The 24,084-nt window shown below is 54.7% G+C and overlaps 7 protein-coding genes across 7 annotated transcripts; 3 read left to right on the top strand and 4 right to left on the bottom strand.

Annotated features, from left to right (window-relative positions):
- Positions 1 to 1,284: 1,284 nt before the first annotated feature.
- On the top strand, positions 1,285 to 3,206 carry VTJ04DRAFT_5427 (uncharacterized protein; the record flags this gene model as incomplete). The annotated part of the gene is made up of 4 exons (XM_069363542.1): positions 1,285 to 1,374; positions 1,488 to 1,797; positions 1,870 to 1,949; positions 2,007 to 3,206. The coding sequence occupies 4 exons, from the start codon at positions 1,285 to 1,287 to the stop codon at positions 3,204 to 3,206; spliced, it is 1,680 nt and encodes a 559-aa protein (XP_069220378.1).
- Positions 3,207 to 3,750: 544 nt separating this feature from the next.
- VTJ04DRAFT_5426 (uncharacterized protein) lies at positions 3,751 to 6,316 on the top strand (the record flags this gene model as incomplete). Its single annotated transcript, XM_069363541.1, has 2 exons — positions 3,751 to 3,876; positions 3,941 to 6,316. 2 exons carry the CDS (start codon positions 3,751 to 3,753, stop codon positions 6,314 to 6,316), a joined length of 2,502 nt encoding a protein of 833 aa, XP_069220377.1.
- Positions 6,317 to 6,847: 531 nt separating this feature from the next.
- On the top strand, positions 6,848 to 9,516 carry VTJ04DRAFT_5425 (uncharacterized protein; the record flags this gene model as incomplete). Its single annotated transcript, XM_069363540.1, has 2 exons — positions 6,848 to 6,905; positions 6,974 to 9,516. The coding sequence occupies 2 exons, from the start codon at positions 6,848 to 6,850 to the stop codon at positions 9,514 to 9,516; spliced, it is 2,601 nt and encodes an 866-aa protein (XP_069220376.1).
- Positions 9,517 to 9,722: 206 nt separating this feature from the next.
- VTJ04DRAFT_5424 (uncharacterized protein) lies at positions 9,723 to 10,743 on the bottom strand (the record flags this gene model as incomplete). The annotated part of the gene is made up of 4 exons (XM_069363539.1): positions 9,723 to 9,977; positions 10,067 to 10,306; positions 10,367 to 10,407; positions 10,494 to 10,743. 4 exons carry the CDS (start codon positions 10,741 to 10,743, stop codon positions 9,723 to 9,725), a joined length of 786 nt encoding a protein of 261 aa, XP_069220375.1.
- A 928-nt stretch (positions 10,744 to 11,671) lies between these two features.
- VTJ04DRAFT_5423 (uncharacterized protein) lies at positions 11,672 to 14,313 on the bottom strand (the record flags this gene model as incomplete). The annotated part of the gene is made up of 7 exons (XM_069363538.1): positions 11,672 to 12,010; positions 12,072 to 12,361; positions 12,414 to 12,591; positions 12,645 to 12,908; positions 12,966 to 13,247; positions 13,298 to 13,975; positions 14,029 to 14,313. The coding sequence occupies 7 exons, from the start codon at positions 14,311 to 14,313 to the stop codon at positions 11,672 to 11,674; spliced, it is 2,316 nt and encodes a 771-aa protein (XP_069220374.1).
- Positions 14,314 to 16,085: 1,772 nt separating this feature from the next.
- On the bottom strand, positions 16,086 to 16,517 carry VTJ04DRAFT_5422 (uncharacterized protein; the record flags this gene model as incomplete). The annotated part of the gene is made up of 1 exon (XM_069363537.1): positions 16,086 to 16,517. One exon carries the CDS (start codon positions 16,515 to 16,517, stop codon positions 16,086 to 16,088), a length of 432 nt encoding a protein of 143 aa, XP_069220373.1.
- Positions 16,518 to 19,001: 2,484 nt separating this feature from the next.
- Positions 19,002 to 20,158, bottom strand: VTJ04DRAFT_5421 (uncharacterized protein; the record flags this gene model as incomplete). The annotated part of the gene is made up of 2 exons (XM_069363536.1): positions 19,002 to 19,314; positions 19,755 to 20,158. The coding sequence occupies 2 exons, from the start codon at positions 20,156 to 20,158 to the stop codon at positions 19,002 to 19,004; spliced, it is 717 nt and encodes a 238-aa protein (XP_069220372.1).
- Positions 20,159 to 24,084: the final 3,926 nt, after the last annotated feature.

The raw sequence follows: 24,084 nt of genomic DNA, 5'->3' as shown, positions 1-24,084 counted from the left end.
GCTCACCGACGTCCATGATAACCTCTAGGTATCATGATATCTGTATCACGATTTCCATAGCATCGCGGTGCCCACCGTCGGTGTAAGTGTTGGGGCGTGTTGTCAACCCACAAGAAATCATTGATATCATTGATATATCCTCGAGAGCAGATATCATCCCGGCATCCGTTGACCCAAAGAACAGGGGCGCCACTCGTGCCTATATATTCCTAACTAATTCCCATTCTCAACTCCACGTTGACACTCCAGCCAAGCTCGAGCTCTGAGGTCGTTGACTCGATCAGATCGAGTAAGAAGCTCCCCCTCAGCAAAAACGGTGGTGGTGGGTGACAGCTTCCATCTTATCCTTATCGAAAGTGGGGTTCCAACATTTCCAAGATAGGTGATCCAGGTGGGGCATGCCAAGGTAGATAAGGCATGGCACGGTGGGGTCGTGTCCCGGAGAGCCAACCACCACGCGGGCAAGTCATCGGCCTGCATCACCGAAGCTGTGGTTCCGCTCACGGCCCTTTACCGCACTCCGAGTTCAACTGGGGTTCCAATCCTCCAGAATGCCACCGTCAAAAGGATTCCTCGCCGGACCTAGCGTCATGGTACGGAAACGAGACCGAGAGGAAGAATGCCGATCATTGTCCGGAGCTGCAAGCTCTTGCAGATGTGGACAAACTTGCTGTGAAAGGAACATCTAGCGTGGGGGGCTGGCCACCCTCTTCGCCGTTTTGGGGACAGGGAACCATGGGGTTGAGGACACGGGACAACCTACCTGAGCCAACGACACGGCTCTCATCAGGTCTGTCCGCTGTCTTGGGTTGCGATAAAGACATTGATGCCGAGTCTGCGTCGGGTTCGTCCCGCATACCAATGGAACGGTCGGTGCGTGCGGGAGGCATGGGAATCTGCATCGTCCCGATTAACATGCCGTCCCAACAATGGATGGGTGATGGGTTGAGAGGGGAGATGCAGAGGTCTGGTTGGTATAAAGATCTCCACTGTACTCACCTTGACGTCGTTGACTCGTATGTACGTCACTTTTTGTCTGTTGGTCTATTCTACCAGAGACAGAAGAGATCATCGTCAACGTCTCTCGCAACGGCTGTGTAACTTGACTCTCATCCGGGGTCGAGTATACGCAGCGTCCGACGGTGAGATCGGTGGTTGAGGGATCGCCGCTCTTCCAACCTCATTTGGGCCATCGTCTCGGGGGCATTGTTGCTATCCTTTTCTGACAGTCTAGTCCTGCGGGTACCATCTGGCGGTTTCTTGATTTTGTTGCTCATCTTAGCCATGGATGGAAAACCCAGAAGCAGCCTCGGTCGCCTGGCCGACAAGCTTGCCGTCGAGGCGGAACCGGGGCTTACCAATGCTCAATTGATGGTATGATTTCATGTTGCTTAAGATCCCGTCATTTGCCGGTGATTTGGGTTGGAGAACGTGACGCTTCTTTCTGCCGTCTGTGGTCCAAAATGCTAACCACCTCTGTCCCCCAGTTAACAAACCATGACCTCAAACCCGTCGAACCAGCCCGCCGGCAATGGGGTCCGTGGAACTTTGTCGGGTTCTGGATTGCCGACTCGTTCAACATCAACACATGGATGATTTCGTCATCCATGATCGTTGGCGGCTTGTCATGGTGGCAGTCGTGGATATGCGTGTGGATCGGATACACTGTCGCGGGTTTCTTCATCTGTCTGACGGGCCGCATCGGTGCTGTGTACCATATTGGGTTTCCCGTTGTGGGACGGTCTTCGTTCGGTATTTGGGGCAGCTTGTGGCCCGTGTTTAATCGAGCGGCCATGGGTAAGTGATGCCCCAAAGCTTTTTGGTTGGGATGTGATGATGAGGATGGGCATGGCTGACCATTGAATGCAGCGTGCGTCTGGTACGGTGTCCAGGCCTACATCGGAGGCCATTGCGTTTATCTCATGATCCGGTCCATCTGGAAGAGCTGGGTAAGCATTACCCTTTCCATCGCCATGTACGGTGACAGGACGCTAACCTCAGACCAGGATCGCCACACAATTCCCAACACCTTCCCTGAGGGCTCCGGCACAACAACGGCCGACTTTGTGTCCTTTTTCATCTTTTGGTTCTGCTCGCTGCCGGCCATCTGGTTCCCGGTTCACAAAGTGCGCCACCTCTTCACCGTGAAGTCCTACGTTGTCCCATGCGCCGGCATCTCGTTCCTCATCTGGGCCGTGGTGCGCGCCGGAGGTGTTGGTCCCATCGTCAGGCAGCCGGCGACGAAGAGCGGCAGCGCCCTCGCGTGGGAGATGGTCAAGGGCATCATGAGCTCCATCGCCAACTTTGCCACTCTCATTGTCAATGACCCAGATTTCTCCCGTTTCGCCCAGAAGCCGCGCGACGCGCTGTGGTCGCAGTTTTTCACCATCCCTATCGGCTTCGCTCTGACATCATTTATCGGTATCATCGTCTCCTCCTCCTCGGCCGTCATCTACAACGACGACCCGATTTGGGATCCGCTCGAGCTTCTGGAACGCTTTCTGAATGACGGCGGCTCGGCGCAGCGGTTCGGCGTGTTTGTCATCGCCGCAGCGTTTGCGCTGGCCCAGCTCGGCACCAACATCGCCGCCAACTCCGTCTCGGCCGGTACCGACATGACAGCGCTGCTGCCGCGCTACCTCAACATCCGCCGCGGCGGGTACATCTGCGCGGCTGTCGGTCTTGCCATGTGCCCGTACAACCTACTCACGTCGAGCAACTCCTTCACCACCTACCTGTCGGCCTACAGCGTGTTTCTCTCCTCCATCGCGGGCGTCATGATCTCGGACTACTACTTTGTCCGCCGCGGCTACCTCGAGGTGAAGGAGCTGTACGACGCGCGCAAGGGCGGACCGTATTACTACACCTGGGGCATCCACTGGCGCGCGTACGCGGCGTATATTGGGGGCATTTTGGTCAACGTCGTCGGGTTTGTGGGCGCGGTCGGCAACGAGGTGCCTATCGGCGCGACGTACATTTACAACGTCAACTTCTTCGCCGGGTTCATCGTGTCGGCGGGCATGTACTGGGGATTGTGCAAAGCGTTCCCCATCCCAGCGACGAGCGATAAGTGGATGGAGGTGGGCGATGAGGTAGATGACTTGCGCTTGGGTTATGAGGAGCAGCCCAGTCCTGCGGGTAGTGGGGAGTATGGGTATGAGACAGTTCAGGGGGCGGTGGTTAAGGATGGGGCTAAGGTGGTGTAGAATGGGATTTTCTTGGTTTAAGGTAGTGGCCAGGTTATCTCGTACAATTATTGATTTTCTCAACAGCGACATGATGTCAATGATGATTCCGTTGGACATACTGCTGTGAGAAGTGCTTGGTCAGGAAACTTGTGTTGATCGAAGTGCTAGGGTATTATGCCGAGATGACTCCGTTCAGCCATCCAGAAGAAACACCAAGCAGACCGTTTTTAAGATTCACAACGCGACACCTACATCTCGAAAAAAAAAAACGCTGTGGAGAACGTTGACGATTGATTGCTTTGTCTTCAGTCGAAGTTGAGATGATGGTTGGGGCTCGGACATAGCATATAACCCTAACCCTTTCCCATGGAGCTGGGCAATCTCCCAAAATGGATCATCCAAGGATGGCCGATGCTTGGCGAAAGTGGGGCGAACCGGCAGAATCACTCTCCGCCAAAAATTTCCAGGTTCCCAGCCAACACTTTGGAAACGCCGAGGACGCAAAAGATCCAAGTCGTCGGCCAAGTCACCATCGGAGCATTTTTTCAGCACGCTCCAGAAAATGGCGAAGCCCAGCGACAAGGAAAACAGGAAACAAAAGCCTCTCTTGAAGGCACAAAAGAAGTCACTCAAACGGAAGCGGGAAGCCGAAGACCTGGAAAAGATCAAGCAGGCCATTGAGCAGCTGGTATGTTGACATGGAAGACAGGCCATTCTCCTTGGAAGCGCAGCTACTGACAATTGATGTCCAGGACCCCAAGAACCCCGCAATCAAGAACTTCAGCGATCTACCGCTCTGCGAAGCTACCGCTTCCGGCCTCCGCGCCTCTCATTTCGAAGTCCTTACCGATGTCCAACGCGCCGCCATCCCTCTCGCGCTCAAGGGCCATGACGTCCTCGGCGCCGCAAAAACCGGCAGCGGCAAGACGCTAGCCTTCCTCGTCCCTGTCCTCGAGAAACTCTACCATGCCCGCTGGACCGAGTACGATGGGCTGGGCGCCCTCATCATCAGCCCGACCCGCGAGTTGGCCGTTCAGATCTTCGAAGTCCTGCGCAAGGTGGGCAGGAATCATTACTTCTCGGCTGGTTTGGTTATCGGTGGAAAGAGCCTCAAGGAAGAGGCCGAGCGCTTAGGCCGCATGAACATCCTGGTGTGCACACCGGGCCGGATGCTGCAACACCTCGACCAGACCGCAGGCTTTGATGTCAACAACCTCCAGATTCTCGTTCTCGACGAAGCCGACCGGATCATGGATATGGGTTTCCAATCAGCCGTCGATGCCCTTGTCGAGCACCTCCCAAAGACCCGCCAGACCCTCCTGTTCTCCGCCACCCAGAGCAAGCGCGTGTCCGACCTCGCTCGTCTCAGCCTGAAAGACCCGGAGTATGTGTCGGTACACGAAGCCGCGCCTACAGCGACGCCCGCCGCCCTACAGCAGTCATACATTGTCACACCCTTGCCCGAGAAGCTCAATACGCTTTGGGGCTTCTTGCGCACCAACCTGAAGTGCAAGATCCTTGTGTTCCTCTCATCGTGCAAGCAGGTCCGCTTCATCTACGAGAGCTTCAAGCGCATGCAGCCGGGTATTCCTCTTCTGCATCTCCATGGTCGGCAGAAACAGCCTGCACGCCTCGCCATTACGCGCCAATTCGCTACAGCAAAGTACTCATGTCTGTTTGCTACGGATGTCGTCGCTCGAGGTGTCGATTTCCCCGCCGTGGACTGGGTTGTGCAGGTCGACTGTCCCGAGGACGCTGAGACGTACATTCACCGTGTTGGTCGTACTGCACGTTATGAGAGCAAGGGCCGCGCCGTGCTCTTCCTTGAGCCCAGCGAAGAGGCCGGGTTCCTCAAGCGCTTGGAGCACAAGAAAGTGCCCATCCGCAAGGTGAATGTGCGAGAGAGCAAGAAGAAAGACATCAAAAACGAGCTGCAGAATCTTAACTTCCAGTCCCCGAGCCTCAAATACTTAGGGCAGAAGGCCTTTATCTCATATACGCGGTCGATTTATCTCCAGAAGGACAAGGAGGTGTTCAAGTTCGACGAACTCGACCTGGAAGGGTTCGCTGCGTCACTCGGCTTGCCAGGTGCGCCACAGATCAAGTTCCGGAAGGGAGAAGATGTCAAGAAGCTCAAGAATGCCCCCCGCGCCTTGCTGAGCGACTCCGATTCCGAGTCCGAGTTTGACGCCGACGGCAAGAAGAAGAAGAAGGTTCGCACAAAATACGACAAGATGGCCGAACGGCAGAACCAAGACGTGCTGTCGTCGCACTACCGCAAGCTTCTCGGCAGCGACGAGGACGGCGCCAATGGTGGCGACCGGGCGGGCGCAGGTTCCGACGGGGACGCCGACGCAGATTTCCTTGCTGTCAAGCGCGTCCTGGAGAACGACGACCAACTCGACGCCGCGGCCGGGGCCGAAAACGGAACCAGCAACGGCGTCCAGCAACCCAAGGTCGTCAAACTCGGCAAATCAGAACTGGTCATCGACTCCCACCGCCGCGAGAAGCTTCTCAAATCCAAGAAGAAACTGGCAAAGTACATGGAGAAGGGCACCAAATTGGTCTTCGACGACGAGGGCAACGCTCATCCCATTTACGAACTTCAGGACGAAAAGGACTTTGCGCAGGAAGGCCCTGCCGAAGTTTTGCGGAAGCAGTTCGTCGAACAGGAAGTGGAGAAGGTCAAGGAGGCGGATGTGGACGACAAGGCGCTCGCGAAGCAGAGGAGGAAGGAGAAGAGGGAGAAGAGGAAGGCCAGGGAGCGCATGGAGGAGATGGAGAGGAAGGGCATCATTGCTCCTGGTGGCGGTGTTACGCTGGCTCGTGGGGAGGAGGATGGGGACGAAGAGCAAGAGGATCCGCTTGCTTTGCTGCGGTCATTGCCTATTGCTGGTGGCGGTGGAGGGAGTGAGAGTGAGAGTGAAGAGGAGGATAGGGAACCGCCGAGGAAGAAGGCGAAGAAGTGGTTCCAGGATGACTCTGATGTGGAGAGTGAAGGTGACAAGAAACGGAAGAAGAAGGATAAGAAGGACAAGAAGAAGGGCGCCAAGGTCATTGAGATGGCCCAGGAGCCGGAGACCTTGGAGGATCTCGAGGCGCTTGCTGCTGGGTTGCTGGATGACTAGATAGTGGATGTTGTGTAGATGGTACCCGGACCCTAATGTCAAAAACACTCACATACAACGAAGAGAGAGCGCGCCTTGACTTCGCCTTGACTTGGAGCTAGGATACCCTCATAATTGAGTGTATTTCACATGCAGTTTATCAATTGGGCGACAGTGATTTTTTGTTGCAACGAGACCGAGGCTGTGCTTGAAAATTGGGTATCAACGGGCGACCAGTTCTCCCCGAGAGACCGACATGGTGTTATCTCTATTCTTAGTAAAGCCCTATAAGGCGGCCAGGGTTGAAACATTGCGGAAAAGTTTAATGAGCTAACGGACCTGCATAGCACTTCCGCCCCTGTAGCGGCCGTTTCAACGTGTAAGACGGCCTAATTTGCACCGACCTCCAATGTAACGGTGCATGAAGTTTAAGGCCCGGTCCAAGCCGCGAGCCCCTGACGCAAAAGGTCGCGTCTGGCTGCGCGTCTGCTGCAAGTCACCACGATTCCAGACAGACCGCAAGTCTTCACTAAGAGGTAGCAGCCAGCAAACATGGTAGACCTTTCGGTCGGCCATGTATCTGGCCTCATCGCGGCCGGCGTATTCGTGCGTAAGGCTCTCCTAACTACCTTGTGAGCCTCTCTGTGATGAGAAGTGTTGCTAACCACCCCCTTTCAGTACAATGCATCGTCTCTGTCGCCTTCCCCGCCGCCCTCCTCGCCTTTGTCACTCCAACCAACACGGCAGCAACATGGTCCGTCCTCGCCCGGGCGCTGCACGCCTCGCCGTGGCCTACCCTCCTGCAAACTGACAGCGCCGCACGCCGTGGCGTCCGGCGCCGGGTTAGCAACGGCCTGCTCTTCCAGACCATCACCGTCTTGCTCATTTCTGCCGCCTCCGTCGTGACGCCGCTAGGCCTGTACCAGGTCGTTGAGCCCGCGCAGGGGACTAAAGAGATCCAGTTTGCGTATGTCCAGGATGCCTCGGCTTTTGGATACGGCAGCGCGTCGGCGCGGTTGGTCGCACCGTTTACGCGCGCGTGCGGCACAGAGGCTTGCCCTGGTTCGTGGGTGAACCGGACGTGCGTGCAACAGGGGCTATTGCAGAACTGCACCGGCGTGGTGTACGGGAGGGATATCCCGAGGGTTTGGTATGACGCGTTTCGCGAGGGGGCTGAGGCGATCGGGGAGAGCGTGGCCAGCATTTTTGACATCCAGTGGCGCACGCAGATGAACGCGTCGGATGCGTTTGGGGAGTACGGCTGGTATGTGAAGAGCGGGTATCGGCAGGTTGGGGTTGTGGCGTTGGAGAAGGATATTCATCTGGTCGATGGACTCGTGGTGGACGCGAGAGAGGGACGGAATGGAGGCGGCGGTATCGGGTTCCGGAACCATACCGCCCCGGCGCAGGCGTTTGAGTATGGCTCGACGTGGACCGAGGATATCTTGTTCATGGAGCCGGATGTGCAGTGCGTCGACCTCAACGTTACTCTCGAGTTCGTCCTCTCGCAGAACAACACGTCACGGCTCTCTCCGCGAGAGCTCGCCTTAGTTGATCACGGAGGGTTTTCGAAGCTCGCGCGAGAGAAGCCCGACCTTACCTACGACGCCGTCAAGGGCAACGGACAGGATGGCATCAACCTGAGAGAGCGCGCGTGGAAGGCTGCTTGGGCGGCTAACTACTTGACGCTGGCATTCTTCAACGCGACGGACTTTGACGATGAGGATACCATCAAACGCCTGGATGTCACTGAAGGCATGCGGTTCACAAACAACGGATCGGCTTCCGGGGCTGAGAATTTTGGCTCGTTGGACCTGAGCGCCTTCTCTGTCGAATACCTGGCGATACGAACGACGATGGACTATGGAGAGTACCTGGCCCTTCCAGCGACTCCTCCGCGGAACAAGTCATCCAGCAACCCCTTTGGCATCAGCAAGGCACACTTCAACCTCATCTCCGAGATCTGCGCCGGCGCCAACACCACCACCCCGGCCTACCTCGACGCGGCCCTCGTCGGGTGCGGCGTCATTTACGGCGCCGCTCGGCGGATAGACACCGACGTTCCCAACGCCGAGCTCAGCCCGCAGCCCGGTTCCCGCTGGTCCATCCCGATCTACAGCTGCGCAGCCTCGATGCGCGCAAGCGTCCGCACCGTCACGTTCAGCCACAACGCCACCAGCAACGCCCCAGGCACCGAGCTCTCCTCGCTCCGTGCCATCGCCGCTGTTCCCAAGACCTACTCCACCAACAATCCAGACTCTTGGCCTTTGTGGGCGGTTGAAGACATGCGCCCCCTCAAAATCAACCTCACCTCCGCTCAGCCGCTTTGGGGACTGATCACGCCCTCGTCTTCTCTTATCAGGAATCCGCCCACGAACATCACCGTCACCACCCACCGTTCTCCATCCCTGCAGCTCCCCGGCCTGCTGACCTCGACCCTCACCCCGCTCCTCCAAGGCACCGATTACTCCCCAACAAGCCAAGGCCAGAACCTGCCCGGCGTGGACTTTTACACGCAAGCTCTGCAGGCGGCCTTCACGATCCGCCGTCCGGGGAGCGTGGGATACGAAGGGTACGCGGATTACTCGGGCGCGACGAGCCTCGCCACGTACAGGCTGTGGAGGGAGCTGAGCGCGAGCGAGGAGGGCGCCGCGGAGTTGGTCAGGAGGGTGTGGACGGATGTGGCTGCGAATTCGGTCGTTGGGACGAGGGGGTGGGGGTTGGAGGATGCGAAGTCAGTATCATCGTCGGCTGCCGGGCTGAAGAAAAGGGAGGAGGGGAGCGCCAACAACAATAGCGGCGGAACAGGTGATGGGGTGACGGTCCCCGTCACGGTCTGGCGCCGCCGTGTCAGGTACCACTTATTGTTCATGATCCCCGCGATTGTGGTGCTTGTGCTGGCTTTTTTGGTGGTAGGAGTGTGGGTGGTTCAGGCTATCAGGGGCCGCGGCAGGATCGCCTACCTGCGGAGGATGATTGAAGCCACGTCCGCCGGCCGGCTCATGGGGACGATGCTCTGGCCGGGCAAGACCTCAGAGGTGTGCATGAAGCGGGGAGGGACGAATGACTGGATCAACAAGGTTGGGAAAGGGGTGGTGCTGGTTGACCATGGACATGAGGGGTTGTTTATCATGACGACCTCGGAAGATTCGGAACCAAATGGGAACCATGCGAATGGTCAGAACGGTGGGAACGCACAGGAGGATTCGAGGAGGGAATAAGCGGTGGATATACCCTGGGATCTCCGCAACGTTATTACATATAGACACTAGGTTCATGCCCTGCTCTTGAAGTTAATTGCTAGACGCGCATAATAACGACTCCGAACCGGGTCTCTAGGTATAGATTTGAGACACTAATTCTAAGTCTATACACAACATTACATGTCTTATGCAAGTTTTTTCTGTCCTGTACACAGTCATTCCTGTTACATCAACGCCATTCCAAGAGCCGCAACTCCAACAGCAAGCAGCTCCGGCCTCAGAGTCGGAGCAGCGCCCCCGGTAGAAGTTGGCGCGAGAGCATCCTCCGTTGTGTCTGCAGCGGTCTCCTCAGCAGCAACCGAGGAAGTGGTTGTGCTGTCGGTCGTTGTGCTGCCCGTTGAACCAGCAGAGCTGGAAGTGCTGCTACGGGTTGGCGTCGGGACAGCTCCGGTCGTCCAAGGGTGCGTTGGGCTCGCGTTCTGGAGGGCAAGTCAGTCGGCGCGCTCTCAACCTCCTACCGACGAAACAGCCAGACAGGCTTGCTTTTGGAGGAATAGGGGATACTCACAAAAAGATCACAGCAGCCCTCCTCATCACACACCGACCCGTCGGTGCAGCACCACTGCGTCGTGGATTCGTAGCAGCGGTACCGGGGAAACTTGCCCGAGCAGTAGTGGATGTCCTTCCCGCCGCGCTGGCAGCACTCCTCGCCGTTGTCTTCGGCAGTGCAGAGAAAGCCCGTATTCCCCGGTTCTTCGGTCGGTTCTGCCGTGGGAGCGCCTTTGGTGCCGGTCACGCCGGGGCCGCCCTGCGGAGAGAGGGAGTTAGCGTGCTTCATTTAAAGACTTTCACCGAGAGGGAAGCTTACCCAGTTCTCGCAGCACTTGTTTGTCTTGCCAATGCAGAGGTCTTTTCATCCACCCCATGTCAGCTTTCTTGTCGTCACCATACCATAGCTACCAAATCATCGCTCCTGCTGGCCACTATTCACTCACTCCCATTATTGCAGCACTGGTGATGCTCGTCTGGGTTAAAGCACCCGACGTTGTCGCACACCAGGTACCCGTCGCCGAAACACTCGTGGCAGATGTTCGAGGCAGAGCATTGGTCGATCTGCCGCCGGGAGAGCAGTCCGCTCATCGGAATGGAGGCCAGAACGGGCTTGTTGCCGACGGCGGCGGCGGCGAGAGCCGTGGAAGCCCCCAGGCTGGAGAGAATGAACGGGATGAGCCTTGAGCGGCGCATTGTCGTTGAGAAGGTGGTGGGTCTGAGGTTGTCGCGTCGGTTGGTCAGGGGACTTGTTGAAGGTCGGGGAGGACGGCGTCGCGGTTGTCGGGAAGTGCGCAAAGGGAAAGAAAGAGGCTGGAGATGAGGGCCAGAGAGATCAAAGTTCAACTATATCTATTCCATGTCTCAAGGAATATCATTGTCTTTAACAAAAGGAGTACGTAGTATTAACCGTTATGCTGAGCCACTTCCAAAATCATGCCGAAATTTTGGAACCTAGCTTCCGCGCGACGCGATGTAACCCAGGGGTCGAGCGCGTCTCGCTCGTCGGACGTGAGTTGCTCCGTGAAAACCTCATGCTTACGGGGAGCCTGGTCGGATATCTGAAGACAAACAATGTCAAGAAAACATCATAATCAGGCCATTTGGGTTGTCTGATGACGGTGGGGAGACTTTAGATCAACGTCGCTGAAGTTATTCACCGGAGAAGGGAAAGGCGAGCCTCATCTGCTGCCTTGGCCATGCAGGGTTTCTTTCAGCCTTGGGGTGCAGTACCCGCCAACGGCCTCTGCTCAGGCTGTTCCGAACACCGATTCCCGCTCTTGTTAACTAGGAGCCTTCCAGGAACATAGGAGAAACAGACAACATGTGTCGAGAAGGAAGCCTAGGAACAATTGCTGAGACTACAACCAAGTCAGATATAACTAAGATTGAGGTCAGTCACCATTTTGTTCCTTTTACTAGCCTCTCAACTCCGCAAAGACATCCGTCCGTAGTTGTTACGTGCTACTTGGCTACGTCACGCATATGCTTCTCATGGGTCACAGATTTTGCGCTTGGAAACCCTAGAAGATGATGAGAATGCAATGGAATTGACAAACTCTATCCAACATTAACGCCTCAAAAACACATCCATCCACTCTTAAATCTTCCCGACCTTATCCCCTTACTCCTCCATCGGGCAGAGGTCATAGTACCCATCCACGTTGTTACCCCACCACTTGGGGAACTCAATCGAGGGACCGCCAGCACCAAACACCGCGAACGACAAGATGAACAGGGCTGACAGAGCGGCACCGTCGAAGGCGCCCGTGATGAGGTAAGAGTAGTCCTTGAAGATGCGCGGGCGGTAGTTGCGCAGGTAGAACTGCACAAAGAAGCCGCTGAGGATCTGGCTGAGAATGACGCAGGTCTGCGACTGGAGGTAGGGGATCATGCCCGAGTACTGGATGAGCTGGGGCATGTTGATATCGTAGAGCGAGAAATTGCGGATTTTAGGGACGAACTGCGTTCGGTCAGTTGTCTGTCGCAAGTTGGAAGGGCTATGCAAGGGGAGCGTCACATACTTGAACAATGACGCGGTGAATGATGACGAGGCCAGCTCCAACAGCCAAGCCAATGGGAACCATCATGTACCGCGTGCCAGCCTTGTAGAGGTACCCAGCCAACGCCCATGAAACGGCATTGGTGTTGTAAGACTGGATGGTGGCACCAGACCACGAGCTGTTACCGTCCGAGTTGATGAGGTGGTCGCGGTTGGCAGACACAATAGAGGTCATGACAGCGTAGTTGACGAAACCACCGAGAATGGTGCCATAGACTTGGGTGAGGAACATGACGCGCGGGGGAATTTTAACTGTGACGGGTCAGAGGATGCTCCCAGCGCAATCGAAAATGGGGACGCTTACGGTATTCGCCCATCTTCAGGTCGTTACAGAGGGTGACGGCGTTCGCAATGACATTGTGCGACCAGGCGGCGAAGTACATGTTGCCAACGGGACGCTCCGGAAGGACCAAGCCAGCAAGCATCTTGGACAGGTTGTTGGTGGCGATACCATTGCCGAAGCGGGAGTAGAGCAGAGTGCTCTGACAGAGCGTTAGCCCATGGAATTCTAGCCAAGAATACACATAACACTTACCAGAGGTGCGATGAAGATTCCCAGAAGCAGGGCCACGATGTACGCCCACCAGGGGAGCGTAATGTTCTGGGTCGTGACGACAACGAGACCAAGGACGAAGCTGAGAACCAAGGTCACAACGTACCACCAAAACGGCGTCTCCTTATAGTGCTTCATCATGTGCTCATGATGGCGGTCTTCAGCCTTGCCATTCTTAGCACTCTTGTATGCCCTGACAACGTCCTTGCCCCAGAACAGGAAGCAATGCGTGATGAGAGCGCCAATCTAACAACATGTCAGTCGTTTGAGTTTGCTCCAGGCGCAATTGGAAACCTAACGTACGGCAGCGTTCGCAATAAACATGGAGTAGGCAAAGCTGCCCGTCAAGCGCGGGATGCCGTATTTCTCGAGAGCCGCCTTGTCCAAGATGCCGTTGACGAACACCTTCTGGACAGGATACGTGCCACCATCCTCGGACCGGAGGCGCGTCGACATGAACGGCAGCGACCGAGAGTCCCAAGCATTGGTGTAGTAGATGCCAAGCATGACGGCGCAGCAGATGATGTAGCCGAGGGCGACGTGGGCCTGGAGGACGAGGGGCAAGGAGGTGTTGAAGGAGGTGATCTAGCAACGGTCAGCAATGTTCGCCAAAGCAGGCACGGGTTCTAACTTACATATTGCCAGTCAAACGAGAGGTTGAAAAGGCCCAAGCCCTCGTTGTTCACGGAGCCACCAAAGAGGTTCGTGAGGACCTTGGCCTTCTCGCCAGTGGCGTGCATAGCGGCAAGGCATGGAATGGACACCGAGTTGAGCCAGGGCCAGACGTAGGCCGGGAGGAACTCGTAGATGAACATGCCAAAGAAGCTATACCAGAACCATCGCAGCGGCTTGGAGTTCTTGACCTCCTGCCAGTGCAGACCCTGAAGCGTCTTGACGGTGGGAAGGGTGCTCCAGTAGACGGCATCGACGTGCCAGACGGCAAAGGGGCGCATCAGGCCGGCAATGCCGTAACCGAACAGACCGATCGACAAAACGCACAGGATCACGGTGACAGCGCTGATGGGGACTCCGTAGAAGAGGTCCTGAGCGGCAAACACCATGACGCTGGCGGCCGAGTTGGAGGCCGAGGTGGCGGTAATGGCGCAGATGGAGTGCTCCTTAAGGTTCCAATGGCCGGGGTTGATGAACTTGGCGACCCGGATCTTGAGAGGAAGCTTTCCAGTGCCGCCGGCTTCTCTCCATTTCGCTTCCATCCTGTCGCCACGGGGAAACACAGCAGCCCAGGCCTTGCCCATGAAGTAGGCAATGAGCACAATGAAGGTACCGCCGATGGTAACTTGCGTGGGTTTGAACTAAATGATGTAAGTCTTACGGGACGTGCACAACCACGAGATGGATGCCCTACAGTGTAGATCTGGTACATGACAGCCTGGAAGCAGGACAAGATGGTGGCCAGGAAGATGCTGCGGAAAGTGAGGGCGGGCTCATGATCGTCCCTCATGGGGAGAAGGTGGTTGGCGGCATCAGAGCCGGTGATAATGATCACCTCCTCACTGGACTCGATCTTTTCATTGCCGCTGGAAGAATCGTAGGCCGGGAGATCCGTGGCGTCGACTTTCTTCTCGCTGATGCCGGCCGGAGAGATCTCGTCCTTGGCGTCGGCCGCCTTGGACGTCTCGATGGTCGCCATGTTTTCGGATTGTAGAGGACGGAGAGGGCGACGGAGAGTGGTTTCAGTTCACGGTTTACTCTTCACTGTTCCATCGACGTTGACATCTGATACCCGCGCGACCAGAAGCAGACCCGTCCGGGACCGAGAGGTGCGACAGCCATGGCGGCGGTTGGAATAATATATGAATTGTTCGCATGGGCAAGCACGCAAGCTGCCTGACATGTTTCCCCCCGCATCCATGTGAGATTCCGATCCATGTCCAACTGACGGGCACCCAAGCCGGGGCCGCCATCTTCCTGACCGAGCCTCGAATTGATTTGGCTCGCTGCCCAAGACGCGTTGTGTTCCGATTAAGCATGTCAGGCGGAAGGTGATGCAATTCAACCCAAGACTTGTGTTAATGGGACCCTCCTGACTGTTCATGTCTGTCAATAGCAAGTGCTTTCTTCCAGACGCAGAAAGGAGACAAGAATGCTGCCGGTAGGAGAGGGCAAGTCTTGACACTCGCTCCTGATTGGCTGGACTTAGAACCACCTTCCGAATAAGGCATGCCCACTTCAACTATCGGCTACCCTCCAAAGCGGCAGATGCCCCTGTCTCATGCCGTCTCTGCGGCTCGGCGGCGGAGACAACCCTTGAGAAGGGTACATCTGGTGATACCTTGACTTGGGCGGCATCGAATGTACCTCCTACTCTTTCCTCAGCTACCAGGTCAGAGCAGCAGTTGGCGGCTACTACCGTTCTTATCGATGGCGCAAGATAGGAAAAATAACCTTCATCCTGCATGGCCGAACGGCATTTCCCCCAGCGCTTTTCTGTGCTTGGCATGGGAGCAAGCCACAAGCGAAAACCGAGGGATCTGCAGTGCGGCAACCAACAATTCTTTTGTGGGCTGGTTTGGAACTGACATTGTTTCTTCCTCCCCAACAAGGCAGGAATCCAGGATTCCTTCCTGTATCACAGTCACCTTCCCCCTAGGCGCTTCGGAGTAGGACCATATCTGGGGTGCAGCGAGCGAGAGACAACCCAGACGTCAGCAAACGCCGACACAGTACACCGAATATTGAAAGGTGAATTCCACCTGAGGTAAGGTACCTAGGTTGCCACGTTTCTACTTGTACTAAGCGGGCTGAGCAAGACCATAAGGCACAGTCCCATTCAGTCGGCCCAGACTCCTCGTAAGTTGGAAACCGAGAATTAAGCTTTTATACTGGCGCGATGCTATGGAACGAGGACAATGTCAGAGACCAAGATTACCCTCGGATCCAACCGACAACTTGATGCCTATTTGGGATCCAATGCAGATCCTGCAGGCTCGACAGTGCAACCTTATGCTCACCAAACCCCGGGAGCGATGATGACCTGAACCAGGTTTTCCAGCTGACGGTCTTCAGATCCTTCGATTCCTCGGTATCCTGCGGTGTTCCCGTGAAGAGAACCTAACCGTTGTGTTGGAGCCATGATTGAACAGCACACACCCACTGGATTGCCGCAGTTGGTAGGCCAATTGATATTGAGAGTGGTGAAGAGAACCTTTCAAGCTCACTTGGCCTTAGACTGGCACCCCAATCACCTGCCTTCATCTATCCAGCACCTTCACACGAGACGTGAAGTATTTGACGCCTTCCTGACAGAGATAGACTTCTGGGGCATCGCACTTTTTTTCCCCTCGATCACATCGTTTGGTTGATACTTCCATTCCAAGAAGTGCCTCATGCCCCAAACACCTGCGGATATGTCAGCGCTCAGTTCGTCAGGTCGAGGTAGTATTTCTGTACCCTTCATACCGGTCACGAGGTCGTTCCAGCAGCGTCCTCATTGACCGCTTTCCGAGCAGACTCATAGTTGCTCAGACGTTCAGTTTCGAACCAGTAGCCAACAGGTCCGAACCAGGACACCAGCTCGCCCTTCATATGAAACCACTGCACGGAGTCTCGTGTCTCGTCCGGCACCTGCGCAAAGTATACCAAAAGGAACTCCACCGTCACCTCCTCCTCTTCCATTTCACCTCTCCCCGTCTCACCGTCTTCAATGCCAATAAACAGAGGTTTGTCATATGTCACATAGCGATCCACGTGCAGCCGGACTTGGCCCAGCGTGCACTGAGAACCGTTCTCGTACTCAAGCAGGATGCCGGTGCAGCTGTTCTCATCTTCGCACCCCATGTAAACGTGGGCCCGGACAAACATTCTCAAGTCGCGCATACGACCGGTGACTGTCATGGTACGGACTTAAAGTCGCAGGCGAGAAGTCCCAGCCTCGAGGCACGTCGACAAGTTCACAGTCGTCTTTATGGGCTGGGAAGCGGGGAGGGTTGCTGTAAGCCGCGATCAAAGAACAGGTTGACTGGTAGCCCATAATGCCGTACAGCAGTCCCGCTGGGTTCCTTGTGATTTGGAACTGAACTTTGCAGCGAACTTCACTCAAGATAGAATCTCCAACTACGGTCTCGACTCCTGACGCTGTGCGGATCTGCGGGAGAATTTCAGGTCAGCTTGGTTACTACGTGCTGGGAAGTGGTCGATTCCATTAATGTCGGATGGGTCGGAGACGTACGAGGTATGTTCGCAAACAAATGGGCTCGCGTTTTTGCTCGGCAACGGCATGCCCAAAAATGGCCAATGGGTCACTTCGCGGGAGTGGCACGTAGACCCATAATATCTGTTCTGAGAGTTCCTGAGAATCCAGAATGCGGTCAGTCGGCTCCGCAGATGGAAAGTTCCGAGTATGCATGCGGACGCCGAGCAGCCGAGGACCGTCCAGGGCCAGAAAGCAGAAGAATGTGATGCCAGTGACCTCGCTGAGCAACGCGGTGTGCCAAGACATATCGCACGACCCGTCGGGGCCACCTAATTCAGGAAATAGACTCTCCCCGAAATCGATGGGCGTCGGCGTGTCCCAGAACCAGACATCGTTTAGGGAATCTGATTTGGGCAAGAACATCATACCGTACTAACGGTTGTGTGCACACTCCGTTAGCCTTGTTAGATCGTAATACTAAAGATAATTAGTTAAAGCCAGAAGTGGTTGTCATCTTGCCTTGAATCGGGCTATTTCATCAAAGCAGGCCTGGTGTCTCACGATGAAGGCCTCGTCACCAGATCGGTGGAGTTCATATGGGGGATAATCCCAAAGGCGTTCAAGCTTTTTAAAACCGTCGACATCGATGGCGAGACGAATGATAGGGGTAAGTTATCGGGAAACCCGCCTGCGATCGTAGTGTCGGGTGACGGTCGGAGGACCGGCGTGCACCCGCGCTCCCAGAATACCACCCGGCCGAGCAATACATCCTCCGCTCTGTTTAGGCTAGCGGGAATGGATGACAGTTTCCTAGCAAGCTCCATGGCGCGGATGAAACGGTCTAGGCGGTGCGGACGTGTATACCTCTGGATGATTGCCACCACCTCAACTGGCAGCGTGCTGATTTTCGGAAAGCCAAGTTGCTGAACACATTGCACAAAGAACGCAAAGAGCGGAGCGACGAGGAGGCTTCGGCTGACAGACGTAAGTCAACTTGTACCTCTGGTAGAGCATCTGAGCACTCCGACCACAGCCATAGATGGCGACGCCACATGCTGGTGACCCAGAGGCGGTCCCAGCGCCATGGAACGGAACAGTGTCGCATGAAAATCTGAATACATTCCTAATGAGCCAGGGAATAGCGTGTGTGTTCCAGGACAGGCTTAGGGCCGTCTTCATATATCATATCATATGTGGGCCGCCAAACGATGTCCAAGAACCTCCCATCATGATACTGTCCGTACACTATGATGTTCCCTTTCGTATCAGAATTTTGACTAGGAGAATCGTCGAGGCGCTGTTGTGAGAACTTCCACGCCAGCCATGGCTCGTCCTCCCCTCCATCCTTGGGGATTATATGAAGTTAGTCGCAGATGATGCATCTCGGGCCTTTGCCCCGGAAGCCTGGCAGCGACCTATGTGACATTGTGGCGGATAGGACGCCTATGTCGCCGAAGGACCGGATATCTGTGTGCTCAACTGGTATAATCTTGCCAATCGATTGATTAATTTTACCAAATTGGCGGACACAACCGGCCGCTGTCAATGACCTGAAGTGATCTCCACAACATTGACGGGCCGTAAACCATGGGGTTTAGGTAGCAGCCTCCAGGTACCTAAGTAGGCGGCGTAACCCTTTTCCGCTCCGGTGGTGACAGTTGGTGTGTCTGGCGAGTAATATTAGGGGCTAAGCCAAGCCTGGAAAACCGCCAACCACTCTTCCTGCCGTCAACAATATCGCCTTCTCACCGTGGAGAATGTATGATACGTACAAATATTGGTCGCACGTTCCCTTGGATCGCGTTTTATGTCTGGCGTGGTTCCCTGGGTAAATTATGTCGGAAGGACCTGGAGCCAAGAGGTTACGGTAGCCAGTCAGGTCAGGAGAAGGACGCTTCACCATAATTATGGAGGACTAATACAACAAGGCATCCATCCATCAGCATTCTCCTTTATTGCCTTCTACGTAACACCCAACTGACCTCTCGGGCGAGTGAATTTTGAACTTCTCCCATGTGCCGCGAATTGGAACCCATGAATAGTTGTCGCACCAGGTGCTTACCTCACATCCTATATCTCCTCCGCCATTCTAATCCTAGAACCTCATGCTTGTCACGAGGCTGTCTGTGGCCGCTTATTAGTCCAAGCTCCCAGCAGGAGGCTGATACTTTCTCAGCCCAGAAGTATCAAAACACGATTGCCCAGGCGCCCCAGGCGCGAACCAGCACTGTAACTCCCTTCATGTAAAACCACTTGACATCGACATCCTCGTTCAACATGTCTGGCTCCTGCGCAAAGAACACCGATTTTCCTGTATCATCGGCTTCCAAAACATCCATATCAGAACCATCGCTCGTGTCGGTCTTTTCAACACCAATGAACTGGGGCCTAAGGTACGTCACATAGTGGTCCACATGCAAGCGAACCTCGCCTAGCGCGACTTGGGATCCGTTGTTCTCGTACTCAAGGAGGATACCGGCACAGGAGCGTTGGTCGTGGCTGCGTAGGTATACGTCGGCTCGAACGACGTTCTCGAGGCGCCCGTGTGACCAGTGGTGATAAGGATATGGATTCAAACCTGCCCGCAAGAAGTTGTACCGCGAAGGTAGTCCGAGCAGCTCGCGTGATGGTTGCCAATCATCCAGCGGGTTCGGTGGTTGGAAGTCGTAAGGCCAGATTAAAGACCATCGACTTGGATAAGACCTGATGCTGTACATCAGGCCGGCCGGATTTCTCATGATTCGAAACTTGGGGTTATAGAAGGAAAGCAGGATATCATTCCCAACAAGCGTTTCGACTCCCGATGCTGTCCGGATCTGGGTAAGACGGACGGTAGAGGTACGATGCCGGTCTTAGCTCCTCTGTCATTGTGATAGGACATGGCGGGCCAAGTTTGTCATTTGGACTGCTGAATAGCAAGGGATGTACATACCAGGTACGATCGCACGCTCTTGACGCCCGACTCGGCTCTGTCGTCGACGCCATGGCCGAAGATGGCCAATGGATCCCTCCGCGGGAGTGGGACGTAAGTCCATGATAGTGGTTTTGCTTCCATGGGCATGGCGCCGAGGACTGCCCGGAACAATGCACTACTCAGGTCGCCCGGTGCTTGTGACATCAAGCGTTCATGTGTTGGTTGCGCAGAGGGAGCACTCGGGGTGTGCATGTGGAAGCCAACCACTCTGGAATTAAGGTCACAGAAGAAGGTAATTCCAGTGATCTCACTGAGCAACGCTGTACGGCACTTCAAACTGCGCCACCCACTGCCTTCGTTACTCCCGAGGAAGATGTTCACGTTGTGGACGATAGGCGTAGGCGTGTCCCAAACCCCAAGGCCCAGCATCGGATCGATTAGTCTTTTGTCCAAGAACATCATTCCATACTGCATTAATCCGTTAACCTTCATACACGTCTTCTTAATTTTGAGATGGCTGTTATTCTCTTGCCTTGAATCGAGCTTTGGAGGAGTCCTCACCAAACCTGCTTTGAGGCTCAACAATGAAGGCTTCATTGTCACAACGATGAAACTCGTATGACGGATGATTCCATAAGCGTTCAAGACTTTTCAGTCCGTCGGCGTCAATGGTGAGACGAATAATAGGAGGAAGCGCTCGAGTGTCGACATTGGCGTGCGTGTGGAGCACAGGTGCATGGCCACGATTCCAGGAGATAATCCTATCGAAGGGTATATGTTCCTCTCCTTGGGGGCTTGGAGGTAACGAAGAAAGCTTCCTGGCAAGGTCCATAGCGCGTATGAAACGACGCAGGTGGTTCGGATGTGCGAACTGCTGGATCATTTGCACCACCTCGACAGGCAGGGATCTGATCTTCGAGAAACCAAGTTGCTCCGTACATACCACGAAGGACGGAAAAGAAAGAAGAGAAAGATGCAAGGAAGATGTAGAGTTGGCTGCCTGACGAAAATCGTGCTCCAGCTCAGCTAAAACGTCCAGATACTGTGAGTCTGGCCACAGGAACTTCCGCCGCAAGCTAGCAACCCAAAGGCGGTCGTAGCGGTCTGGGGTGGGACAGTGCCGTATGAAGAACTGGAGGCATTCGTTATGGACTATATTAATAATATCGTAGCAGTTCAATCCAAACCTCACCCGGCATTCCCATTCCAACATTCACCACGCGTCCGAATGGAAGGCTTCCAGACCAACCCTAGGAACTTCGCAGCATACTTGTCGCCATACACTTCATGGCTCGGTTCGTATGGTTCTTAGTGAATTTGCTTGAAATACCCGAGATCCTTCGTAGTATTTGGGACAACTTACACGCCAATTAGGGCTCATTGTCATCCACAAGCAACACCTCTTCATCGCAGATAATACATCGCGGCCTTAGGTTCACACTGGGTGTTGAAGACATTGTGCGGAGTGGATATCAACAAGTTCTCGTGACCCCAGAGTCAACGAGACGGTTTATTGTTGGTAGCTCAGGTAGCTTTCCTGATCGCAACTGTGCAGAAAGGTGTGTATTCTGATGGAAAGGTGATTCCCATATTCCAACAAATGTTAATTATGGAGAATTCCCCGATCTACCCTCCCCAGCTCAGCCAACCTGGTGCGCGGGGGAGGCGCAGCCATATATTCAGGAGCGAGGATTACGTGGTCGCCCCCCAATCAATCCTGCAGCAGCCTGACCAAGATGAGGCTCGGACATAATTAACAACTTTAGACTCCAGCCAGGGCAAAGGAGCGGGAATGTAAGAACGGCGTAATGAACAGAGGAGTAAAGCATCCTCTATATTTCCGACTCCAAACCCAGGAAATATTTCTAGTCTGGGATTGTTCATCTCGAAATGGCCAAGGACACGAATACTTCAACCAATCTCGCAGACTGGGACCACCTTAGAGGCTACATCATCTCACAGATCGCGGGATACCGGTTTCTCAATGACATGCGTCAGGAAGATCTCAAACATCCATTGTATGGTTAGTCTTTCTCGATCTCCATGACCCAATTGTTCTTAACAGTCTATGTCAGCAAACGACCCTTGCGCCATAGTGTGGGGAAGGTATGCATCGAACACAACACTGCACGTATCCAGGAGATGAGGGAGTATCTTCATAGAGTCCATGCTCGCCATCAACTCGAGGGATGGCTGGGCAAAGGCTTGTGGGTGGTTACCGTTCAACTATTACACACCGTTGCAAAGGTCTCTTTTGACAAGGCCTCAGAGCGGCAAGCGTTCGCATCTCATCTGGAGGACAACCGAAGCTGGTAACCTTTCCCAATGAACTCCTGCTCATGGTCACTGAGTGTTTGGTCATTGAATGTTTAGATAAAGCAAACAAATATGTGACAGGAAATACACGGGTTATGAGCCATGAGCAGATGTCTGGACAGGATCGACATATCCCACCACGGCATTGTTTAAGGGGTACTCATATTGAATGAACATCACAGGTGTATCACACACGATACTCTATGTCAAAAGCAGCAGTGGTATGTTGAGTTGTCCTTACAAACCCCCTGTGGAAGATGCTTAGGCAGGTCGGGTGAGGCGACAAAGATTATGCACATTCGCCCCATGATAGATGTGGTTGGATACGTGGTTGCCTATCTGGCCATGGCCTCGGCCGGGGGCTGGCTGGTGCAGCGACGCCAACTGGATGACAGACGCATGGCTACCTTACCTAGGTAGGTATAAACGTCAACGTAAGGTCCTTACTGCCCAGCGACCTATCGTTAGTCCAAGGCTCCCCCATCCTTCTTGATTCTGCAGTCCATGATTTCATGATGACAGAGAAGCCCGACAAGTCAGCCAAGGGCGATGTCGGGAATAGCATCCTCCGATGTCATCTGCCTGATACGACGGAAGAGACGAACAGCTCAACTGATCACGGGTCAGAGGAGCAGGATGTCAGTTCAACTGAGGAGGAAATGGAGCAAACAGGCGACTCAAATGACGACGAGTTGATAGGCCAGAGTGACAGTTCAGCAGAAGAAGAGAGCATACAGCATAGCCAGGATCCGTTCGATGACAGAGAGTTCAGTGACACCAGCCCACCAGCCTCGAACCCCCGAACAATGTCGAAACCTGGCTCAAGGTCATGGATTTTGTTCGGGGGTCCCTCCGGCTTTCCAGAGCGGCCCTAGATAGTTGGGTGGTCGATTTGCCAAAAGCTTGTTCGTTTTTCTCATCCTAACCCATGCGAACTGGTATGATTGACCTCGCTGTCTAGCTAGACTCCCATTACGCGAGAAGTGGCGGTTGCTGTACAATGTCAGGGACATTGGGGAACGTGTTTTGAGGTTTTCCGATCATCTTCGCATCGCCAAGGCCAGATTTCTACTTGAAGTATGGCTGCACAAGGGCCTATAAGTTGGCTGCCATAGAAAGATGCCGTGGCCATGAAGCCCCTTGACTGACCACCTCACGCATGGGACACAGAACCGAAAAGGTCCGCGCCACATCGGGAAACCTTGTCTTCTTTCCCAACGAACTGTTGCTCATAGTTATTATCGGGTTCGTGACCAACAGCTACTTACAGACCATTGAAAAGGAGGCGCGGGAATACCTCTGGGACCTCATCCAAGACGGTTGCTATGGTTAGTATCGATGGATATCCGTAGGTTTCTGGGGTTTAACACGATAGTTTGAAGACATGCAAGCTGCTGCTGCGGTCTGCAAGGGTCTGAGCCGTTCCAGGTGGGTGTGGTTCTTGTCAACAGGGGCATGTCATAGGAGACGCCATCTTCATGTGATCCGTACATCCTAGCCCCAGCATCTCGGATCAACGGCTGTTGCGTAACGCGCTCTGTTGGCTTCGATCTGGGCTTGGGCGGAATGGGGCTTCAGGTTGGAAAGACACCCCACCCACCCCGCATCGGCCGCAAAACCCAAGAGCGGGGCAGCGGCCAAGACGACGAGCCAAGCTGGGCTAACGGCCAACCAGACCGCCGGAATCTTGTCGATGCTGATTGGCTGATGTGGTCCCGGAATCAGCCGAGGTCCTTGCCTGCGGTGGCAGTCCAGACGTATCCACATGCCTCGCTTTCCGTCCACGAGTCCGTCAATCCTTTTCGCCGCCGTCAGAGCCATCAAGGTGGTGGCTCCGGAAAGACGCGGCTGCCGGCCGTCCGGAAACCTCATGACTTTTTCCATCTCGAATCCTCCATCGCCAGCGAACTTGGAGATGTTCCATTATTGTGTTTCCACAGCTGTCCATCGGCCTTGTTGATCCCAAATCCCAAACCATGCGGCTCACATTGGTGTCCTCGACTCTTTGAGAACAGCAACCAAGCGTGGCGAATCTCGTG

The sequence above is a fragment of the Mycothermus thermophilus genome, assembly GCF_041956435.1.
Source record: "Mycothermus thermophilus strain CBS 625.91 unplaced genomic scaffold VTJ04scaffold_3, whole genome shotgun sequence".
Classification (NCBI taxonomy): Eukaryota; Fungi; Ascomycota; class Sordariomycetes; order Sordariales; family Chaetomiaceae; genus Mycothermus; species Mycothermus thermophilus.
Note: the sequence above shows the minus strand (reverse complement) of the source record. Positions and strands in the feature narration are given on the sequence as shown.